The sequence below is a fragment of the Aplysia californica genome, unplaced genomic scaffold (assembly GCF_000002075.1).
Source record: "Aplysia californica isolate F4 #8 unplaced genomic scaffold, AplCal3.0 scaffold00214, whole genome shotgun sequence".
Lineage (NCBI taxonomy): Eukaryota > Metazoa > Mollusca > Gastropoda > Aplysiida > Aplysiidae > Aplysia > Aplysia californica.
The window spans coordinates 260,237-284,912 of NW_004797484.1; the positions used below are offsets into that span (position 1 = coordinate 260,237).

At 40.0% G+C, this 24,676-nt stretch overlaps 1 protein-coding gene across 2 annotated transcripts; it reads left to right on the forward strand.

The window, feature by feature from the left end:
- Positions 1-357: 357 nt before the first annotated feature.
- On the forward strand, positions 358-24,675 carry LOC101855191 (ubiquitin carboxyl-terminal hydrolase 16). 2 transcript variants are annotated; one of them, XM_005099451.3, is made up of 22 exons: positions 358-1,037; positions 4,402-4,534; positions 5,355-5,440; positions 6,035-6,178; positions 7,325-7,428; positions 8,045-8,154; positions 8,681-8,772; positions 9,243-9,290; positions 10,738-10,893; positions 11,560-11,696; positions 12,116-12,203; positions 12,952-13,042; positions 13,840-13,928; positions 14,219-14,275; positions 15,218-15,397; positions 15,965-16,391; positions 16,847-17,651; positions 18,570-18,709; positions 19,863-19,966; positions 20,459-20,545; positions 22,565-22,737; positions 23,558-24,675. In XM_005099451.3, exons 2-22 carry the CDS (start codon positions 4,417-4,419, stop codon positions 23,793-23,795), a joined length of 3,474 nt encoding a protein of 1,157 aa, XP_005099508.1. In that variant the 5' UTR covers positions 358-1,037; positions 4,402-4,416; the 3' UTR covers positions 23,796-24,675. The 2 variants fall into 2 exon arrangements, with proteins under 2 accessions (XP_005099508.1, XP_012938605.1); XM_013083151.2 differs by having other exon boundaries at positions 359-1,037; positions 8,684-8,772.
- Position 24,676: the final 1 nt, after the last annotated feature.

Genomic DNA, 24,676 nt, shown 5'->3' on the forward strand with positions numbered 1-24,676 from the left:
AATCTTGTCTCCGCTCTATCTCTACGACTTCATAATCTTTGTCTGGTAATTTATACTCATCTAGGAATTCTCTTACAAATTTACACTCCGGTGAATACGACTTCGCAAACAAAACCACTCTTCTTTGCTTCAGCTTATGATCAACAAACTTTCTTGCCCCAGCCATCTCTGTAAAGTTTATGGCTATATTTATGAATCAGAAAATCTACCAAGAACTCTAAACGAAACGGCAATAATAATAAGTAGGGTGGTTCGAAGTACCCTCAACTTCTTCTGAGCAAGTTAATGTTTGTGTACATTGACAACAAGTAGAAGTACAAATTTTCCTTCTTTGGAAAAAGATTTCGTTTACTCCAAACGTGATTGAGTTATGTCGTTATGAGAATATAGCTGGATTTTATCAACATTTTCTAATGATTTGATTTGCTGTATTCGATAATTACAGTTAAAGATGCTTAGAAAATTGATATAATAACATCTTTGTGTTATTAAGCGATATTAATATTTTACGACATTTAAAATTTGGCTTGCATCCTGCTCTCGTACACACAGCAAAGAGTGATGCACCTTTCCTTTCATCATCATTGGTATTGATGGTCCAATGCTGGTAGATTTAGTTAGTCCCTATTGAGTTTAGGGTGCTGTAACTCTGAAGTGTAACCATTGGTTCTTGACAGCCACATTAGCAGTAGTGGATCTAGAATTTAGTTGTTTTGTTCGTTTATTTTGTTTTAATTCGTATGAAAGTGAATATAAACTGAAATGTAAATCTGAGTCAGCAAGGCCTTGCCGTTTACAGCCACCGTACGCTGGTCGGTAATAGCTCTACCTACTCTTGAATTAAGAAACATCCTCAACCACAGAGTGGACGAGACAAGACTGGGAATCCTCCCCAAGACTGTCTTTCCAGTTTTGGATCAGGTCAGATGGAGATCTAGGTTTTGGATCTAAGAAGCAAGTAGATCAGAACGCTGATGAGTTCTGCTGATTGCTAACACTGCTGAGACTGGAACAGCGGAAGCTACAATTTACGGAAGGTAAAGTACTGCTGAAGGTTGGGAAGGAATCTTTCTAGAATATAGATTTTAGAATCTAGATTTAGATCTAGAATCTAGATCTAGATCTAGGCTATGTTAAACTAATAACGAATAATTTTGTGAGTTAAATTCTAGATTCTATGTCAGGGAGGACTTCCGTAACGAGCGACCACTATGATGAGACAGAGCAGAATTGAGGGCTTGGGGCAGGGGTAGGGTTAGGTCTAGGCCTCTTCTTTATTGTGTTTGATGGGGTGGTCGCTCGTTACTGAAGTCCTTCCCTCTATATCATATTGAAATTAAGTATATCAATCAGCTGAGATGCAGAGTTTTTGTGGTAGCGTTTATTGCGACAGAGTGACGCTGTGACAACCAACATGGCGTTTTGAGACACAGTGACTCTGTGATAATTAGATATCTAACTCTTGTCCTGCATCTGTGCCGAGATGCGAATCTTATCAGCAACCGATTACGTCGGACGTGCCGGGTAGGTCGCCGGGGTCACTCAGTGTGTACTGTTGGTGTACAGCGCGCGCCTGGAAACGTGTGTTTTCGCCATGAATACCGCGGGAGTGTGTTAACCGATGATGAAAATAATGCTCTATCTTTTCATAGCTTTCTATTTATAAAGTGTTACAACTTACAAACACACGAATAACCCCCTCTCACAAGCTGATAAAAGACATTACAAGTAGTTTACGCCCATTCGAACCTTTCTGGACGCTCTTGTTGCTATGAATGACCTGAGGTTCGAAAGGGGATAATATAGGTCAATTTCCAAATGTTTTACACTCAAATTGTATTGTTCTTTGTACCTGCACTTTGGTATTCAAAACTATCAAACAAGCTCATTTTTTATCAGGTAAAATAGCTAGTATCATTTCATACAAAATCAAGCTCATTTAAAAGATTTTGTATAGAAAAATGGAAGTCTTGTTTCCTGACTATCCTTTCAAGCTCCTCATGGCTAAGTGGGTAAATTTTTCTATAATTTCATTGGACGAACATCTAGAGCTGCCAACTTGGCATGTTTTGAATGAGACAACATATGCCTCGATTACGAACCAACGCAGGCGATTCTAGAAGAAGGCCACAAACTCAAGCAGACTGACGCACACACACTTGACCTACATGAATGGGGATCCGACTCGGGACCCGAATACACGTAAAATGATGCGCGCTGCGCGAGCGCTGAGCCAGGGTCTACACTGATTCAGGACCAGAACGCTGACGGGGTGCCGAAATAGGCTTTTCGAACAACATAAACCCGGCTCCCGCAGGACGAGGGTTAAAATCCAAAGTGATAAAGACATCGAAAAAGTGATAGCAGGACTAGATTCTGCACTAAAAATCACATGAAGATGCCAAAGTTTCATTCATATGCTCCAATTCATCACGACTTATGAACAGTTTTTCCTCAAAATAAATCATGACATACATGGTATGTCCCACATTTTGGCGATATTTTCCTATATGAAGGTCCTCCAACATTTTGCCATTTATCAATGGATTTTTAAAAATTAAAAACCATTGTTCTTAGAATTTACTCTTCTTTTCATTTAAGCCCATTTTTAAGCGATTTGGATGAATATTTAATTTTTCATTGTCATTGCCACAAGCATGTGCGGTGTGCGTTTGAGCGTGAGAGTGTGTGTGTGTGTGTGAGTGAATATATATGTGCAATTTTCACATTTTGTGCGTGTGTGTGTGAGACAGGGTGTGTGAGTGTGCATGTGTGTTTTTCTTTTTATTTAACTTCTTTTTTTGTCAAAGACTCACTCTGTCGTAATTACCCCATTAACCCTCCTCCTGCGGGAGCCAGGTTTATGTCGCCCGATAAGCCTGTTTCGGCACCTCGCCTACGTTCTGGTCCCGAATCAGTGTAGCCCATGGCTCAGCGCAGGCGCAGCACGCATCATGTTACGTGTCATTCGGGTCCCGAGTCGAATCCCCATTCACGCAGGTCAAGTGTGAGTGCGTCAGTCTGCTTGAATTTGTGTGCGTTTGTGGCTTATACGCGCGCGCACACACACACACACACACACACACACCAAATTAACAAACAATGACAGTTGCACAGCTCTTTTCTTGTTGTTGTTGTTGCCCCTAGTGGTACTTGTTGCTGTTGTATGCTGCTGATGTTTTGTTGTAATATTTAATATTATAATAATTGCATTTTTATATAGCGCATATCCACGCTCAAGAGCATGCTCTATGCGCTTTACAACTATTATTACCCCAGCAGACCCTCTGAGAACACTCAGAAACATACTCAGCTTCCGCGGAAGCATACAGTGCAAGCTGCGGATTTCACGCGCTCAAACACTATCAAACTGACAAGATCGTTCACCGTCTATAGCCGGGTACCCATTTCCACCTTGGTGAAGTGAGGAAAATTTGTGCAAAGTGCCTTTCCCAAGGACACAACGTCGGGCCCCTGACGGGATTCGAACCCACGACCTTACGGTTGCGAGTCCGAGAGCCTAACCACTAGGCCACCGATGCCACTGTTGCCTCAATATTTGGGCTGTCTATAATGTGTACAGATAAAGTCAACTCTACTGTACAGAAAGTCTTTGTGGATTTTTGCCACACTCTTTAAGCATTCTCAACTGTTTCTGATGATTTTTTCTTATTATAAGGCAACAGAATTTTTGTTCATCTTTAAATTTAGCAAAACTTTGTCAAATTCGTGGTGAGATTTAAATGCCTGCTCTAGAAAGCCTTCATTTTCAAGCGGAGATTAGATAAAACTAGTACCATGCTGGGATGCGAAGCAGAAATGATAGATCTAGATGATGTTAGATTCTAATCATCAACGTAAAAGAGCTCCATGTTCACTCTGTCTCAATTAACGCTGCGTTAGTTGTCACACGGTCATTCTGTCGCAATTAACACTACCTTTTTTTTATTTTTATGTGTACCGATTTAGGTCTGGCCAGGCAGTGGTGTAGTGAAATGTCCAGACTTGGAAAGAAGGCTATTGAAGTTGGTTGAAGGAATAATTTCCAGACATTCGAACTATGAAAAACGTTGATCAAAGGCACAAAAATGTAAATTTGCAGTTTTCAAGTAGGCTATATTCAAGCCTTTGGAAACTCCAGACGTTGGCAGCCGTTTTCTCTCTAGTTTTACCTTTGACACCAGCAAACCCACCTTCTTTAATTAATATAAAATTGCTATATATATCTTGACTTTTCTGTTCAAGACGAGATGCATATTATTTTCTTCTAAAGCAAGACAAATAAACATATATATGTTTTAATAACATCAATAAACATTTAAATATAACTCCATATCCCCAAAATTTGACAAGAGCCTAATTCCACCTTGTCATGACCCATTATCTCTTTTTTGCTTCCAGACCTAAGACAGCCTAATGAGAGTTTTGGAGACTGATCCGTCTATTTCCTACAAAATGGGTAAGAACAGAAGGCACCGGATACGCAAAGCGAAGGAGAATGATGCTGAAGATTCGAGTGATGATGGAGGACAAGGTTAGTAGAGGATATTTTATTGATTTATGTTATATGATGTTCGTTTGCACTTACTTAAAAGTTATTCATCTCTGTTCTCAGGTACCTATGTTATTTATGTGTTCTCAGGTACCTATGTTATTTGTGTGTTCTCAGATGCCTATGTTATTTGTGTGTTCTCAGGTACCTATGTTATTCATGTGTTCTCAGGTACCTATGTTATATATATATGTGTGTTCTCAGGTACCTATGTTATTCATGTGTTCTCAGGTGCCTATGTTATTTGTGTGTTTTCAGGTACCTATGTCAAACGTGATTTCGTGTTGTTGATGAAATAAATTACATACTAAGTTCAGAACAAAGACTGTTGAAGTTATTAATAATACGAAATCACGAATTACAAAGGTACCTGAGAATACACAATAACAAGTGCAAATAAACATGCATGTATATATATATATACATATAACATAAATCAATTGAATATCCACTAGTTAGAGATTTTTCTACGTATTCGAGGGTTGATATTCAGTTAACACATCTGTCAGATTATATTATTTGTCGTTTCTATGAGCTGTGAGTGGTATACATACTTTAAAGTAATCTTACTCATTGAAAAGACTGTCATATGATGTCGTTTCCTCTGTGGTTTTTTAAAAAACTTTTTGTAGGGTCAGTTTCCTTAAAATTGAAAAGAAGTCCGACAGCAGTACTTTGTAATTTTCTTTGAGCCTCAAAAGTGATTGGCAGGAGGTTCATGCAACAATGACAAGTTTTGCATTTTTTTCTTACCTCATAGAGATTTATTAATTAATTTATTTTTTATTTTTTTGGTCCTCAGGATGTCCTCATGTGACAAAAGCAGTCAACTTGGCAGCGATGAGAAAGACAGTTTTGAAATTAACTACTTCCTTGGGTGAATGCACAGTGAGTGATGTTTGCTTTTTTTGCCCCATCTTATTCTCAAGGAACTCGCAAGGAATACAGAAATTGTGTGAAATGTTTGTTTTAAAGAAATGTTTTTTATTTTCAACTCACTGAATGTTTTATTTTCTGTGATATTCTCAGATATAGTTACTGAACATTTATTTCTATATTATGATGATCAATAAAAAGTATTTGTTTGAAATGTTTTCATGTAAACTTAACCATGATATTTGTAGAAATGCTGTTTGAAGAGGACATTTTTTTTTATATGCCAAGGTATACCATGTATATATATAATGTTTGGAGTAGAACATTTCTGTGTTTTGTTATGTTATGGTGGATTTAATTTCTTTGTTGATTTTTTCTTTTTTACAAGAAAACTTGTGGGTGGTTGCCGGGCGCTCTGGTGTAGTTTGCTCCTTCTTTCCTATCAAACATCTATCTTCCTGATCTCTCCTTCTCTTCTGTGTTTGATACTCTATTGTAACACCTCTAATCTTTGGCACTTATATGATTTTATTGTATTGCAACTCTTACGAAAACAAGAAAACTTACAAGTACATTTTTCTTCCTTTGCTGCTGTGTGTCTGACAGCTGTGTAGCAAGGAGGCACCGAAAGCGGCGTCCAGAGATTTATTCGGAGGTTTGATAGAAGGGCCTGTCCCAGCCGCCGCAGAGGATGACGAGGCAGAGGTGATGGAGACCACTGTATGTATCTGCCTGCAGTGTGGACATCAGGTAAGTCCAATCTGTACTTTTGGCGTCACTCTGTAAGTATGTTGGTGGTTAGTGGCCGCTCTGGTGTCATTTGCTCCTTTTTTCCTCTGTCAAACGTCTTATCTTCCTTTAAATCTCTCCTTCTTTTCTTTGTATATCACTCTCCAGTACAACCTCTAAATCTTCATTACTGACATGACCTATTTGTGTGTTGCAAGTGCCGTAAAATTCTTATAAAAACTAAACTAGAACTAAAAGAGCTTGTAGGTACTTATTCAGATATTTCTTAGTCAAGTTGCTAACATGGGTGTCTTGGAGTCATAAAACCGGGGGTTCAGTTCCTAGCTCCCTTAAGTAGGATAGTGTATCCTTTGGCAATGTGCTTTTAATTATTTTTTCTTAGCTGACCCTATATCGATGGGCTTTAGACTATTGACAGAAGGTGGGATATGATATGCTGAACAGACTTCACATGGAATGTTCTTTCTGGGTCAAAGGTCGATAATTGGAATGTACAGGAATTAAACTGACTGGCAAAAGGAGCAATTTTTGCGAAGCTAAATGAGCCCTTTTGCCAGACCATACAGCCTGAGAAATGATATCACATTGTCTTTCACTTTTTAAAATATGGGCCACTGTCTGTCTTATCTTTTGATTTTCTCTTTGTTGTTTTATGTTTTAGCATAGCACGCTGGGGAGAAAGTTGTTTTAGCATGCTGGGGAGAAAGTTGTTTTAGCACGCTGGGGAGAAAGTTGTTTTAGCACGCTGGGGAGAAAGTTGTTTTAGCATGCTGGGGAGAAAGTTGTTTTAGCATGCTGGGGAGAAAGTTGCAGCATAAATTCGTTAGGAGTTGAAATTACAAAAGAAAAAAATGCTCTCCTGTAGGAGTAGCGCTTAAATAAAGCTAAGACTTACCTCTTGAGTTATTGTGAGTTGAACTGCTCGCCTCTCGGTCTTGATTTTTACTCACTATCACTCTCGCGGAGAGTGACGTCCCTTGTCCTTGTGAGGTCAATGCGATCGTACTCGTAGTGCTTCGCATTTCGCATAATCCCACACTAAAGTAAAGGTTTCCAAATTGGTGTAGTTTGCTGCTAGCATGTGATCTTTTGATTGAAGATACCAATACTTATGTGCTTATTTGTCAACCCCTTTTGTTTCCTCAGGGCTGTGACAGAAATTCAGTCAACAGACATGCCTTGAAGCATTATAAAACCCCTCATTCTAGTCTACACAGTATCATTGTTAATCTAACCAACTGGTCCACATGGTAAGTGGGAAATACGTTTGAATCATCTTTTTAAAGTTGCTGTACCTCTGAGATCATTTTTAATAAGTCATGAAGATTTTGAGTTTTGTTCCTAACTCCTGGAAAATTACTTTGGATTGGTTACACCTTGTCAGTTGCTTTGAAAAGTAATTGACAGGTTGATTTTGTTCCTTCTCATACCTACTGGGGATTTTCAAAAGTCATGAATAACGTGCCATAATTAGAAACAAAACCATATCAAATTTCTTACCTATTTTTATAAGTTACAGTAAGCATTTCATGGATTGGAAATAGTAGCATTAAAATACTCAACTAGAGAATATAGTCCAGTGCATTTGTCCCAAAAATACGCGGCTATTTGCATGTTTCTTTTTGTCCAAGTTTAAAGCCGTGCAACATAATGCTTTGTTGTTTTTTTTGTTTCCTTTTTCTTGTGCAACCCAGCTTGTATCAGTACCATGGGAATGATGTCTTTCATCTTAGTATTACGATGAGAAAGAATATTGATAGTTATTGAAGAGTGCTTTTTGTTGTCCAATGAAATAGTAAAAATGCAAGTTAAGCTAAATTTCTAGTTTTAAAAACCTGCTTTTGTCTGTGATGCCTGACCTTGCAGGTGTTATATGTGTGATGAAGAGGTACCCCCAGGCCCTCGGATCCAAGGATGTATCGACTTCTTGCACAAACAGAGTGGTCTTGCAAAGCCAGAACCTTTATTACCAATGGGTAAGATACTAATAGTCTTTTTTTTAGGTGGTGGTGTTTATTTTGTGGTGTGCAGCTGTAGTTGCATATTTTGATCATTTATGGGGAAAAAGAATAGGTATAGTCTCCTCTCAACTTGGGGCTCCTCAGAAAGCGAAACTTGACCTGTTATCAGAAATTGTACTTATTTTAGACTATTTCCACACAGAGTAACCTTTGTTTTGACTCTCAGAAAGTGAGTTGAGTACCTTGGCATATGGGTTCATCATTTTTTTTTTCTTTCTTGTACAAAAAATATGCACCTGCTTTATGAAGGATGTGCAAAGAAATGCTCAAATGTGTTCAATTGTTTAAGATGTTTAAAGAAAAGCACATATTTATCTGTATGTGATTGAAAGGTACCACTAGTAAGTCTGACTTCTTCTTTTTTTCCACTCTACTTTCTGTCTATCTTGCTGTTTCCTTCATTATGTGACTCAAATTTTGCTGATCTGCATCTCTTTTCTCAAAGCAAACAAACTAAGGTTTTATCAACCCTTTTCTCAAGCAGGTCGAACCCCCGACAGTCCAATGGCAGAAGCTGCCCCAGCCATGAACGGTCCTTCTTCAAAGAGCTCTGGATCATGTGTGAAAGTCAAGGTAGGGCGTGAATTGTATGAAAGGAAAGCTCAAACAAAATGTCTTTTTGTGGTATCAATTTCGTTTGAATATCTCACAAATAGCTATGATGTTGTCTAGTTATTATGAACTGCTGCATCAAAATGGTCTTGGTTTGCTTTATAAAGGGTATGTTTCTTCATTATGTGAATCTCCTTTTGGGGTGAAAATATTTTTGGCGTTGAATTGTTTTAAAATTTAAAATTAAAATTTTTTTGCATTTGTCTCTTTTGTTCATTGTATTAAAATAATACATAACTGTTCTGTCAAATGAACATTAAGCTGTTCTAATGTATCAATCAACTGAAGTCTTGGTGTTTGATTCTGGTGTTGGACATGTTCCAATCTCTAGTTGAAAAAATGTGAATCAGAATTTCACTCTGGTAGAATTTGTTGAGCCCTACTGCCTCTTTTATGGCAACTTCACATCGACGGTTTTGATTTCTCGACAGGGCCTGAGCAACTTGGGAAACACCTGTTTCTTCAATGCGGTTATGCAGGTATGCCACTTGTTCGTCATATTTTTTAAAAATTGTTTGTTTTATTAAAACATCTAGCTCTCACTGGCAAAATTGAGGGCAAGCGAGACAGGGGTAGGCCCAGAACAACATACTTAGGGAACCTAAACAAATGGGTAACAGGGAAAGATCAGGGAAACGTAGCTTTTCTGAGAGCATCCGAGCAAAGGAATGAATGGAAAATCATGATCGCCGATGTCTGTCGCAGATCTGGCACTGGATGATGATGTTGTTTTATTTAAAAAGTTTTCCATTGTGTACATATACGGTTTCTAATGATGCATTTGATCTGTGGGTTTACTTTGTTTGTTTGTTTTGGTACAGTGTTTTACGGCGCTCGCAACTGCATACGGTCATATGAGCGCGCAGGACACACCTAATATTTTCAGTTAGTAGGAAATTTTGAATTTTGCTCGGGTGGCGGCCGAAGCCTACTCTTATCGATTTTAGACCACCAAAGGATCTTTAACGTGCGTAACTTGCACACGTGCCCTCCGAGATTTTTTCGCCCTTGTCCGAGAAGGCTAGGTGTAAATCTTTCCTACCAGAAGATCAGGGGTGTGGCTGAAAGACAGCAGTAAGAAGAAGCGAAGGAGTAGCAGTAGAAAGGCTGCAGAAAGAATCAGGAGCCCAGAGGAAGGGACAAAGGAGGTGTGGGGGTGGGGGCAGAAGGAGGAGACGAAAGCAGACGACAGAACATTGCTAGAGAGCAGGAAATGAGGTGAAAGGAGACAAATTTAGAGAAGAAAATTTTTCTGTCGCTACCCGGATTCGAACCCGGGACCGTTTGAGTGAGAGGCCAACACCGTAACCTCTAGGCCACGAGAGCCCCCGGGTTTACTTAAAAAAATATATATATTATAAAGTCTGCATATAAATAATAGATCAAAGTCATAAATGTCTTAAGATTTTTATGTCAAGGAAGTTGCGTGCCTTGTTCATTATTCAGTATGTCTTAAAATAATATTATAAAAGACATAAGTTTGGGTACAAACTACTTACCCCCTGGGGGCCATGTGCAAAAATAAAATTTCAAGTTATTAGTATTCTTATTAGTGGTTGGTGGGTGCTCTGGTGTGTGGTTTGCTCCTTCTTTCCTATCAAATATCCATTTTCTTTATCTCTCCTTCTTTTTTGTGTTTGTTACTCTCTCGCAACACCTCTTTAATCTTCGGCACTTATATGACCTTATTGTGTTGCAAGTTCCGTAAAACACTTACTAAAACTATACTATTATTTTTTTTAACAATTATTTTGGAGGTGGTAAACCATTAACGCTTTGCTGTCTCGTCTCACTGATCGGCGATGTTTACCACCCATTTTCTTTAGTTTTTCCACAAAAGGCATTTGCCTTTGATGGCAAGGGTTTTTGCTATAGGAGTCTTGTGATGGCAAAGTGTTAAACAATCAATTCTCGTTTCTCCCTCAGAGCATCTCGCAGACACGTGGCCTGGAGAGCCTCCTGGTGGACTGGAGCAAGCACGGCAAGCTGTGCACCATCCTGGGCCCCGAGCCGGCCGTCGACAGTGACTGCAGCTCCAGCGACGAGGAGAGAGACGATGAGGCTGCGGAGAAGAAACCATTGGTGAGAGTCTTCTTCTTTTTCTTCTTTTCGACCGGAGTCTTCTTCTTTTTCTTCTTTTCGACCGGAGTCTTCTTCTTTTTCTTCTTCTTTTCGGCCGGAGTCTTCTTCTTCTTCTTCTTCTTCTTCTTCTTCTTCTTCTTCTTCTTCTTCTTCTTCTTCTTCTTATTTTCGACGGCATCACACTTGGAGTGCAGTTGCTGTCCTATACTGGGCCCTCCTTCTCAGTTCCTCTGTCGTCCCGTGCAACGTTTTTTTGTAGTGTCATTGGGGGTTGGCCACGTTTCCTGTCTCAGGGTCCTGTGTGTCTTGCACTGCTGAAGGATGCGCTCCACAGTAGTGATGGTGTTATGCTCTGACTGTAACTGGTTTCTTGAGCATATTTCAGCTCGCAGGCAAAAAAAAGGTTATCAGATGAAAATTCTTTTCTACATAGTGATTGCAGTGTCTTGCAGGTTGCCAGAACTCGAGGTTCAACATATTCTGTCTTCCATTGTCTTTTAAGGCCTCATGTCACTCTTTCATGTTTGACCAGTGTAAATTACTGGCTGTCTATCGTGCATTTGAATCATGATTCAATTTTGTTACTAGGGCAAAACTCCCCCAGCTGTTTTGTAGATGATGTGAATACTTCAATTCTCAAAAAAATATAATGTCTCTCTTTTCCAGCCAAGTATTCAGACAACGTATCAGGATGCTGGACCTATCACAGTCGCTCTACTCAACTTTTTGCAAGAGATGAAGGGAGGAACCACGAGGAATGGCACTGTGAACCCTAATGCCCTGTTCACGCAAGTCTGTAAAAAGTAAGAGATTAAAGATTTCACAATAAGAGGTTAGAGATTTTTACTAGTACAAAATGAGAGGTCAAAGGTTGTACTGGTAAAATGAAACAATAAGAGGTTAGAGATTTTTACTAGTACAAAGTGAGAGGTCAAAGGTTGTACTGGTAAAATGTAAGATGTTTAAAATTGTATTTCTGAAAAATAAGAGATTCTACTGTAATAGTAGTAGTAAGAGATCTACAGGTCAGCAATGTTACTACTGATGAAAATAAGATTTTACTGATAAAAACGTCAACGGTCAAGGACATAACTAGTTATTCTGTTTTTACTTATTTAGTTACCTACCTTTGTGATCATTTGGTATGAGAGTATGTTGAAAGGTGCATTTTGAATTCCCATATATGCCGTTATTCTGAATCTTTTTCTTCCATTTTCACCAGAGCCCCGAGGTTCAAAGGTTTCCAACAACAGGACAGCCATGAGCTGTTGAGGTATCTCATCGACTGCATCCGGATGGAAGAAATTAAGGCAAGGCAGAGTTTGTTATTGACCCTTTGCATTCTGGTTTCATGCATTGTGCACTGTTAAAAAGTTGTTGGGGGGGGGGGGGGGGGGGGGTCCAGTCGTCTGCCAATTAAACCCCCCAAAAAATTATTTTTTTTAACATCATTTCCTCATGTATGTTTGAGCTCTATGAAGTTTTCAGGCAGGATTGACGTTTGTTGTCAAAAGCTTGAAAGAAATTTTACAAATATTTTTGGCCATCATTTTGATTTTCTAATTCTATTTTAATCATTTGTGTTCAAGTACGAGTGGTAATATTTGCAAAACGTTAAGCATTATGATAATGAAATGTCTTGGAATTTATTCACCCACATTACTTGTGGGTGGTTGGCAGGTGCTCTGATGTGGTTTGTTTCTTCTTTCCTATGAAACATCTATCGTCCTTATCTCCCCTTCTTCTTTTTTATGTTTGTTACTCTCTTGTAACACCTCTTATCTTCTGGCGCTCATATGACCTTATGCAGTTGTGAGCGCCATAAAACCTCTACTAAAACTTTTTGAAACCACATAACTTGTACGATTATGTTAATTGTTCATGGCATGTCTTGTCTGTGTCATTTGTACTCAGAATGTGGAGTGTCTTTTTATTTTTGTAACATGTTTGATGTCATTGGCTTTGTTTCAACTCAAATGTTTCTCTTAGTTGAGTGAGGTGGCTGTTTTATAAAACCAGAAAAGTTTCTTAAAATAAATTTTCTTTTTCTGTCAACAGAGGGGTCAATCATCCATTCTAAAATTTTTCAAACTACCAGACACGATACATCCAAAGAAAGTTGATGAAGAGACGAAATTGAAAGTGAAAGGTATGTACAATTTTTCATAATGTTGTTGGATGTATTATAAAAGTTTGTTATTAGAAATTGTAGTGTTTACATCAGACTAATTGCAAAAGGCTGTGGAAAATCTCTTGGATTTCAGTTACTGTGCAAGAGGGTAGAGGTGGGCAAAATCCGGATAATCTATAAGGATAACCGGATACTTCTCAATGAAACATTATCCGAATTCAGACTCTTAAACTCTCTTTCCTGGCTCGTTTGCCGAAGTGGGTGCACCCATGTGTTGAAGTAATGCTAACCTGTTTGTCGAAGTGGTTCTAACCCATTTACCGAAGCGGTTCATATCATATTGTTTGCCGAAGAGGTGCACTAACATGGTATTCGGATTTTGCTAAAGCGACTCATTGCCCAGCCCTACAAGAGGGCTCATTTTGTAGGGCCTGTTTTTTACTCTCCCAGAATTTGCAGTGATTTGAATGTAGAATGAATGTATGTGTGTGTGTCATTGTTTGTCAGTATGTTCTTTCAGTCAAATATGTAGCGTACCTCTATGCTTTTGGTCTTTGTCTAAATAAAAACATTCAACCAAATTGAAATGTGTCTTGTTTGAATAGCTGTATATATTTTCAGTACTCCTGTCTGTCAGTATGTTCTTTCAGTTAAATATGTAGCCTTCTTGTATGCTTTTGGCCTGTTTTCTGAATAGAAACTAAAATAATAAGACTGAATTGAAATGTGTCTTGTTTGAACAGCTGATTATATTTTCAGTACCCTCTCCTGTCTGATAACATGCTTGTTTTGCATACTTTTTTTTTAAATTTCAGAATACGGCCGGCAGGTGAAGCACACATTCCTGGACAGCTTGTTTGGTGGACAGCTAGTTAGTACTGTCAAGTGTGAGGAGTGTAAAAATGTAAGCTTTTAATGTTTTGTGACTCTAATCTTCTTCTTGTCTTTATGGCGTGTGTGAATATGTGTGTAGTATTGCTATTGTTGTTCCACAAAATTGTGCATCATTTTTTTTTTTATTGGTGGGGGGTCGGTAGGGGTTGGATGAACACAGCCTTGTGGTTTTTTTGCTCTGACTTTGAGGAGTGAAAATTGTTGTTGGTGTTGTTTCTTATTGTCCCCAACTTGTGAAATGCTGTCCAATAAAGTATATTTGATTTATCTGCATCATTTAAATTGTCTCTATATTTTCAGGCATCTCAAATCTTTGAAGCATTCTTGGATCTGTCCCTCCCTGTGATGGAAGAGAAGGTACAGTACTTTGAGACTTTTTATATTTTTTATTTTTTTTGCATAGTCTCATCATTGTGTTGATGGGGTAACTGCCATGTGGTTAACTATTTTAGAATTTAGAGTTAAAGATAGTAAGAAACCTGATCAGTCAGTCCCCTTTGCTGTTGCTAATTTCTAGTTGGATGTTTCCTCTCTTTTTCTCTGTTGACGGAAGGGGTTAGTGATGGCACAGACTGATTATTATTTTCTGTTGGCAGCTGTCAGAAAACTAGAGGTGGTGGAGTTGTTCTGAGATGAGTCACTTGTCGTTGTTTGTTAGGACGAGGGTGAAATTAAGTCCCGAAAAGGACGCTGAGCTGTTTGTCTTCAGTTAGGTGCTGATGCCATAATTTTATCTCCTGATTAATTCCCTTTATTGATACCTGTTGTGTGTATGCCCTGCCCTCCTCTCTGTGTGGTTTTGGAGAGAAAGATGAGATAAGGTTTTATCATCCCAGAGGAAAATTTTTCTTGGCTGTACAGGATCGTAAAAACACATGCAGGTATACATAAAAATGTAAATGATATTATATTACTCTCATTAAACTTTATATGAAAAGAGTAAGTAAAGCTGACGAAATATACACATCACATCGGATGCATCATTCAACCACATGCAGGAATTTAATTACAGACCTTAAGAGTTATATAGATACATATCGAAAGAGCAATACACGTTGATGCTTATTCTGATATTAGCCTTATGCCAGATGTTAAAAAACTTCTTTTATTACTTTCTTTGTTTTTAGAGGTACATGTCTGTCGCTGTGTGATCTTACAATTTGCGTGGAAAGGGGGTGTGATGAAAAGCTGAAGAAGTGACCCTTCTCAAAAGATGTAACTGTGTTGTGACTCGACTGCAATAGAAAATATCTTCTATTTTTAGAAAAGTAACGAAATGTTCTTGTTTCCCCCACAAAGCCCCAAAGGCCAAATCTGGTTCTGATCGGCAAGAAGAAAGATTCGGTCAGCGTGAGTGAGGCGGGAGACGAGGGTGGAGCTGCCGCAGCGGCTGCGTCTGCCATGGGCCTGGACGCCTGCGACAAACCCAGCAAGTACCAGGAGCGGAAAAACAAGAGACTGCAGAAAAAAGAGGCCAAGGTAAGTAAGCTTGAACAAGTTGTGGTGCTTATGTTTTAGCTTTTCCTCATTTTAAGATTGAAGCAGTATTAAGATACTTGGGAAAAGTTTAGTTGGAAGGGGGTTTATTCACCAGATCTTTCTAAGATTGTGGTCCTCGTACTTTGAAAAAAAGATTTGCTCATTTTCAAAATTTTTAAAAGGGAAGATAGGCCTTTATTTTTTAAGTGATACGGTCCTTCAGTTTCAGTTTGGCTTGTATCCAGATTACAAATGGTAATGATTTGTAAATGCCCCTTTGTTACAAAAAAACAAAAAAAAGGAAAATTATTTGTTTTGTGATGAGGATGATGAAATAAATACCCCTATGTGTTATTTCTTATGCTGTTTTGCTATCTAAAATTTTGGGTTATGCCTGCCCCAGGACTCTGAAAGCAAATGTTCCCATTTTATGTAATCACCATTCATGCTTGATGCATTATGGTCAGACATTTCTGTCTTTTTCAATTTTGTCTATGTAGCCTACATCCTTGTGTTTACTCTTTGTTGTGTGAGTAAGATGACGAGGTGTTTTTTCTGCTTCTTTAGAAAAAAGGCAAAGCTCAAAAGTCCCCGAGTCATGAGCTCTGTGAAGCAGCGAGCAGAGCTGATGGGGACGACAAACCAACGACTCCAGATCAACACAACGCAAGCGACGACAGCGGCGGTAAACCGGAGACCTGTGACGCGGAAAAACCGACAGCTTCTACCTCAGGGTTACTCGGGGAAGGTGATGCGGCTGGAGAGAACGGGAAAATATCTGACAGAACGAAACAAAGAATAGTTGAAAATGGAGGACTGGAGGGTGCTGTGGGGCCCAGCAGTGCGGTGCCAGAGAACAAGTTGCTGTGTGGTGTTGGAGGCGGGGATGTGGACAGCAGCTCTCTGGCCGCCGATAGTTCCCCGGAAGGCAGCAAAGACGGGCTGGAGGGGAATGCCGACCGTGACGGGAACAGCTCTAAAGATGACCCATCCGGTGAGTTATCTGCTTTTGATTTATTGTCTTTTATCAGGGGATGTCGGTGAGCACTTTTGCACTTTGATCCTTGTTATTGCGCGAACTTTTTTTTAAAAAGTGTTGAACGACAGTGATTGGGGGGGGGGAGTCATAATTCTTTGTGTCGATCTCTCACTTTGCCCGTAGTCGTTTTCTTTATCTCACTTGATCTTGTACAGTCATTAACTGTTTGTCAAGGTAAAGGGTGGAAAAATGCAACAGACAGGTTGGAAAAAATGTGAACCTACCAGCCACACTGGCACAGAGGGTCTCATAGATGATTTTTTTGTCGTTTTCATTACTGTTAATGGGTTTTTTTTTCAAACACCAGGTCAACTGTCCTTGAAATGCCCAAACTATTGTGTCACTTTTGGGGACACAGGTTTCCTTCCACCACAACCAGTATCACATTTTCTGTTCTGTTTTCCCTGTAGATGCTGATATTGAGGATAACCTAGACAACGAAGTGAACAGACGCGAGACTTCTGCTACAAATAAACTTGCCAAAACAACCAACAACAGCAGCAGCGGTGTCCCACATCAGGGCCCAGTGTCCGAGGGAAAGGACCTTGACACTGTGGTGGTCACAGCCTCTCTCCCCGTGGCTGCCTCGGCAGCTGGCGGATGTGAGGATATCATCAACAATAACGTGGTGACTATTTCAAACGAAACCCCAGCGGAGAAATTGGCTGAAGCCGAACTTTGCTCAAAGTTCAACGGTTTAGAAGCACCGGGCTGCAGCAGCTCAAAGGATTGTGAGGAGAACAACGCAAAGACATTTTCATGTGAGGTCACCGTTAATAATCATTCAGATGTGGTGGATCTTTCCAACGCTATGGGCAACCTGGCGGTGAACGACTCCGCTGGAGCTACGGGTGACGCGGCAACGGCAGGAGGAGCCGTGGGCAAGAGCCCATCAGCGCCAGAACCAGACTGTGATAGGAAGCAGTGTCCTGAAGTCAGTGCCACGTTCAACCTGAGCTTGCCAGGGAACTCGGATGGGCTTAAGGGCTCCCCTAGAGAGGAGGAGGAGGAGGGGAATCATTCCGGTGCTTCTGCTAGTCAAGTTGGGAAGAACTCATCGTCGTTATCCAAGGTGAAAGATTTGGGTGAGGAGGATGAGTCCGGGGTACCTTCTACGGAGGAGAGACAGCAGCAGGGGGGGAACAAGGTGCTCAAGTCCAGGCAGGAGATCTTGAAGGAGGCTCGAACCTACTCCATGAGCACTTTAGCACCTCGGTGAGTGGCACAAACTCTCTTCTTTTTCCCTCTATAAAATTGTCTGATTTCTAACCATTAAATTGTAAAACTTGGTATGCATTTTCATAATTCAGCAATTTGTTAAAAACTTGATAGTGTGTCAGGTTTCGTTATTTAAATACTAACTGAAAAATTTGATGTTCTTTAATCTGTCAGTTTTTTTCTTATTCTGGTTTTGTTGTGATCTGCTCCTCGTTTTTAAGTGTTTCAGTTTCAGTTGTCATAAACAGTTCCCTTCAAAATATGGCTGTTATTGTACTGGCCTGTGTAAGGAGTAGGCCCAACGACTCAGTACTGATGTACTCTTTTCTCTGCCGCCCTGCTCCACTTCAGTCTTCACTGATCTGCTTTGTTCTATATCTCTTCTTGTTTGCTCTCTCCTCTCTACTCTTCGGGAGTGGCATTGGAGGATGCTTCTTGTGATTTCTTGTTTTTTCTCTCCTTTTTTCTGTTTTGTTAAATGTTTCCTGCACTGAATGACTTATTTAATGTGAATTTGCTTCTCTTTAATAATACTCAAATCGAATTCACCTCAACTCCATGCCTTTCCTATCTTTTTCATGCAACTTTTCTCTCTTCAACCCAATACCTCCTATGACCATTTATTTCCCCAGGGTGGGTGGTTGATGGGTGCCCTGATTTGGTTTGCTCCCTCTATCCTACCGAACACATCATCGCCTCAGAACTATTTTGTCCAAAGGGCCTCTTTATTTAAGTACATTTTGGACAAAATAGTTCTGAAGCGACAATATAACATCTTCATCTCTCCTCCTTCTTTTTACTATGTATATTACTCTCTAGTAGCTCCTTTAATCTTCATCATTTGTATTATTATAACCTTATAATGTTGAAAGTGCCGTATTACTCTTTACTAAACCTACAACAAACTTTCCGCAGGTACCACCCGGCCCCTCGGGAGTGCTCTGTCATGTCCTGTCTGAACCAGTTCACGGCGGCCGAGCTCCTCACTGGCTCCAACAAGGTCAGCTGTAAAGAATGCACCAAGGCCAAAAGGAAAAGCTCACAGCCTCCAAAAGGTGAGGGAAAACACTTACAGATTTTATGATTGGAATAATATGTGTGTGCGTCTAAATTCTATTGGGGGACTCTCGTGGCCTAGAGGTTAAGGTGTTGGCCTCTCATGCAAAGGTCCCGGGTTCGAATCCGGGTAGCGACCGAAAAATTTTCTTCTCTAAAATTGTCTCCTTTCACCTCCTTTCCTGCTCTCTAGCAATGTTCTGTTGTCTGCTTTCATTTCCACTTTCTGCCCCCGCCCCCTCACCTCCTTTGCTCCCTCCTCTGGGCTCCTGACTCTTTCTGCAGCCTTTCTACTGCTACTCCTTGGCTCCTCCTTACTGCTGTCTTTCTGCCACACCCCTGATCTTCTGGTAGGAAAGATCAACACCTAGCCTTCTCGGGCAAGGGCGAAAAATCTCGGAGGGCCTGTGTGCAAGTTGCGCACGTTAAAGATCCCTTGGTGGTCTAAAATTGATAAGAGTAGGCTTCGGCCGCCACCTGGGCAAAATTCAAAATTTCCTACCAACTGAAAATATTAGGAGTGTCCCGCGCGCTCATATGACCTATACTATGCAGTTGCGAGCGCCGTAAAACACTTTACAAAAACAAACAAATAAATTCTATTTTTCTCGTTTTATTTTTGTGAACTTTATTTGCCTAATGTATGTCAGCATTTCACAGATTTTTTTTAAAGGGACTCGTTAAACATTAGTACCCAGCCTGGTTACATTCCAAATTTTTTTTTGTTGTGTCATTTCTCCTGGTAGAATTTTTATACAATATATGTCATTAAGATTATTGCCTGCAAAAAATATGGCGCAGGTGGCATGTGGCTGATGGAGCATTTTCTTTTGAGATGTAGTGTGGATGTTACCTGCCAGCATACTCTCAGACGGGTTTTTCCTCATTTAGACCCTGTTTTACTTGCTTACTAACTTTGTTCTCAGTGATCATTTTCTATCTTGCTGTTCTTCATTGTCATGGCCTTGTGAATATCTTCTTTTTTTTTTTGTTGAAAGTTGTCTAGCATAGAGCATTGCATAAGTGGATATGCGTTATATAGATGCAATCCATTATTATTATTAGCTTCTAAATTTACTAAGCTCTTATTTTTTTTTTTTTTTTTTTAATTGAAACTTATCTAACTTTTACTGGTGTTTTTTTTTTTCACAGCTGAAAAGAAAGGGAAAGAAATGGTTTACTCCAACGCCAACAAGCAATACCTGATATTTCGCCCGCCAGCCGTCCTCACTCTGCACCTGAAGAGGTTTGAACAGGTGAGAGAGGTGGCTGCACTGATCCATAAGATTTGCAGTTATACATCAGTTTTAACCCCTCTGAAACTATGATATTTGAGAAATTTGTTCCAGTGTGTCATTAGTCAAGCTAGTATCATGCTGGAACTACGATATAAGTGCATCATCACCCCTGCCCCCTTTTCTCTCTTTCTCTTTCTCTTTCTCTTTCTCTCTCTCTCTCTCTCTCTCTCTCTCTCTCTCTCTCTTTCTCTCTCTCTCTCTCTCTCTCCTTTTCCCTCTCCCTCTCCCTCTCTTCGCTGGTGTATGAAAATGTCAATTTAGTGTAAGATGCTGATTGATGAAGTTAAAGAGGAATATGATAACTTTTTCCATTCTTTTTTTTTTTTGTCTTCCTTTCAAGCCCCCTTGATTTTTTGGTACAACTGGGTGTCAGAGGGAAAGGGGCGTACAGTGAAACAAAAATTCTGCTTGCCTTGATTGGTGACGATGGTTTTTTTTTGCATTCTACAGACTGGTCTGACGTCCAGGAAAGTGAATCGCCACGTGGATTTTCCTCTGTTGTTAGACCTGGCTCCTTATTGCAGCTCGTTATGTCTGGTATGCTTACCCTTCTTCGTTTCCTCTTTTTTTATTCTGTATTGTTGCTCATTGTGTAGACTAATCTTCATACCTCTGTGTTGTCTCTCTGGTTTAGTTTTGTAGCTCATATTGTGTCTGGTATGCTTACCCTTCTGCCTCTATTGTTCCGTACTTATATCTTCTTAGTGTAGCTCTCTACTTTACCTCTGTTTTTATTCTGTAATGTTGCTCATTGTGTACACTGATCTTCATACCTCAGTGTTGTCTCTCTGGTTTTACTTTTGTAGCTCATTATGTGAGGCAGCGTGGTGGAATCAGGCTCTCGTCAATTTTGGGGCATATGGATTTATAGGTGTCATCTTAAAGCTTGTTAATTTGTCTTTATTTGGATGAAAAAAATATCCATTTATCTTGAGTACAAGTCAAGATATTTGCGAAAGAAGGTGGGGGTTACCTGTTTTCGGATGTAAAATTATTGAGAAAATGACCGCCAAAGATTAGTTATGTCCTTAGCTTAAGAGTCCGTGGTAACTGAAAATTTACATTTTTGTGCCTTTTATCAACGCTTTTCAGAAAAATCCACACAGAAATGAGTTCTTTAATGGGCATGAAAGGTGTTGAGCCAAAAAACAAAAATTTGAAAAAAATTCACAAACCTGCGGAAAAATGCAGGTTTCTTCACTTTGATTATTTTGACGAGAGCCTGATTCTACCACGCTGCCTCACATATTGTGTCTGGTATGCTTACCCTTCTGTCTCTATTGTTCCTTATTTCTATCTTCTTAGTGTAGCTCTCTACTCTACCTCTGTTTTGTCTCTGTCTTTTCCACCTCTGTTGACTCTCCGTCCTACTTCTTATACACAGTGGTTCTTCTTTCTTTTGTTTCGCTGCATGGTTTAGTTTTGTGGATATCATTTGGTCGCTTTTAAGCACGAGGGGGCTATCCCGAAAAATGCTGTTTTGAGAAAATCGAAGGTTAAGTTTTTTGTCCCTTGTTCAGTTTCTTTAAAAAACGAGGAGAGTTTTCTTTATAACCAAACAAATATACACACCAATAAAACCAAACTTCTCCTATAGGTGGGGCAATTTCAACTTTTGGTGTAGGTCAAAATTTCTGGAAACCCCCAAAATCTGGGTTAGCCCGCTTGTCCTTAAATGCGACCATCTAAGGGTGGCATAAAATGAAGGACACAATAAAAGTAAAGACAGCATTTAGAGCAGCCGATGTATCAGCTCTCATTTTCTTTGTTTAACGTCCATGGAGTTGAATTAAACAGAGAAGTCAAGCCCCTGAAAGCTTATTCATCGGCTCACTCAACGAGAGCTGGTCAGGTTCAACTCATTTGTATTTTTGTGTCACTCTCTTAGTGGCTGTGTGTGTGGTTGATGGGTGCTCTGGTGTCGTTTGCTCCTTCTTGCCAATCAAACTTTCAAACATGTGCCATCCTTATCTCTGTGGGTGGTTGGCAGGTGCTCTGGTGTGGTTTGCTTCTTCTTTCCTGTCAAACTTCTATCTTCCTAATCTCCCCTCCTTCTTTTTTATATTTGTTCCTCTCTTGTAACACCCTCTAATCTTCTGGCGCTCATATACCTTATGCAGTTGTGAGCGCTGTAAAACTACTAAAACTAAAACTAACTGTCTCTCTGTTTTCTACCTTTGTGTTGACTCTCCGTCCTACTTCTTATACACAGTGGTTCTTTGTTTTGTTTCGCTGCATGGTTTAAGTTTTGTGGATATAGTTTAAGGGCGAAATAGATTGAAGGACACAAAAGTACAGGCAGCATTTAGGACAGTCAATGTATCAGCACTCATTTTCTTTGTGTAAATTACTCACATTGAATTTGAAATAAACAGAGAAGTCAAGCCCCTGAAAGTTTATACATCGGCTCACGCCATCAGAGCTGGTCAGGTTCAACTCATTTGTATTTTTGTGTCACTTTCTTGTGGCTGTGTGTGTGTGGTTGATGGGTGCTCTGGTGCATATGCCGTAAAACTTTCTTACTAAAACTTTAAAAACAAAATTTGTCCCCACCAGGGCGTGAAGGCTGGCCAGTCCAAGGTGCTGTATTCGCTGTACGGCGTGGTGGAGCACAGCGGCCGTCTGAGCGGCGGCCACTACACGGCCTACATCAAGGTACGGCCGGGCCTGGGGCCACACACACAGTTCCTGCACGGCAACCCGCCCAACCCGCTGGACCTGCTCAGTGTGTAAGTAGCTGCTCGTGCTGTTGGTGTTTTAGGCCTATGTTGACATAATTTAGGTTATGTGGAAAACTGGCTTCTTTCTTTCTTTTTCTCGGTCTCATCGCACTTGAGGTCCGGTATCTATCATATACTGGGCCGTCGTGCTCTGTCCGTCTGTCGGCCTGTACAGTTTCTCTTGCAGTGTCAACGGGGTTGGCCACGTTTGGAAAGCAGGCTGTTTGGGCCTTTCATGTCAGGGCCAGCCCAAACTGAGTTCAAGTACAGCTTTCAAGCTGATGGAACTTGCAACTTCCTTGTGCAATTGTACAGAGCCTTTATGCTTCACCACAAACACCAGTTTGGCATTTTTGTAATGGATAAATTAAGAGATTACCTATAACAAAGACCAATTGAGTGAGACTGATGCCGGATTTAATTTTGAAATAGAGCTTTTTATGTTGTACACGATTTCTTGTTTTGAGCCCCAAGGATGGAAGCCTGATTGTTAGATGGCTTGGTGGGGGGTCTTGTAATTTGAAAATATTTCTTAACATTTGAGAGATATGATAAAAAAAAAATTTAATCTCCACAAAGATAAATTTGTAAATACATACATTCACACATCAGCACACTCACACAGACACGCACACTCTCTCGCACAACCACTCACACTTTCATACACAGGCACACACGTATATAACCATTGGATGCACATATGAAATTACGTTTATCTAGAACGACGGAATAGCTCGTATTGGTGATAGTATTTGTTAATTTTCATAACTATTGATTCTTGTTTGGTTGGGTTTAAAACAAATAAAATAAAATGGACTCCCATCTTCAGGTATATGGAGCGAATTGTGAAGAGCAAAGAATGCTATGCCGGTCAGGAGAGCGGGTGGCCTAAAGGTGACCCTCAGGCAGCGCCGGACGTGATGGACAAGGAGACGGAGGCACGCGCCGAAGCCCTGGTCGCGCCGGGCCGCTGGTTCCACATCAGCGACAGTCGAGTCAACGAGGTCACGGAGACAGAGGTTCTCAAGGCACAGGCGTACCTGCTCTTCTACGAGAGGACGTTTTAATGACAGGTCTATAATGCTAGAGCGTCTGAATAGGTGAATAGGTTTATATGGAATGAAAGTGGGATTTGTACAGGCTTATTCAGGGTTTTTTCCCCGCAGTTTTATCTTCTACTATTTAATGATTTCATGAATAATAAATTGTACTGTAATATAGTATTCGTAGATACATGAAGTTAAGAGAGGTGATTTTATGTCTAATTTCCTCTCCTTAAGCTTGTTTTTTTATCTTTTCTTTGAGAAGATATTTATTGATTTCTACGCTCTGACATATGTGCCCATCGACTGAGATTTTAGGGGTTTTTTTTTTTTTTTTTTTTTTTGTGTGAATTTTTTTTTACCCCAAATTCTCAGCTTCATCTTCTTTGTTGTGAGTTGTTGGAGTAACTTGTATAGGGTAATAATGTACTGGTGAAATATGACCTGTGGTGGGTTGTTGTTTTTTCTTGCATTTTTACGTCTTTGCCCATATCGCACGTACGTGTACATTCTTGAGAAAAAAAAGTCTTAAGACTTAATAGAAAGTGATGGTATCATGCACATTTTTCATCGTTTTTGAAAGATAGTTTTTTTCTGTAATTGTGTTATCCGTGGTTTGAGATTTTTATATAACATGTATGTGGCTTATAACCCTTTCGCACTTAGCAGGCTTGGCCAGCTGTGGGGCGCCCCCCCCCCACCCCGCCCCCCAATCCTTAAGAGAAGGACAATAACTCCGTAAAAATTGGAGGGGTACCTTTCTAGTGTAAAATCACACACGCGGGTATGGTTGTAAAAAAAAAATCGCATAAAATCGTAAAAACAAACCACAACAAAAGCAAGGACAGTCTCAGAAGGAAAATCGAGAATAGTATACAAAAATAATTAAGTGAGAGCAAAAAAAG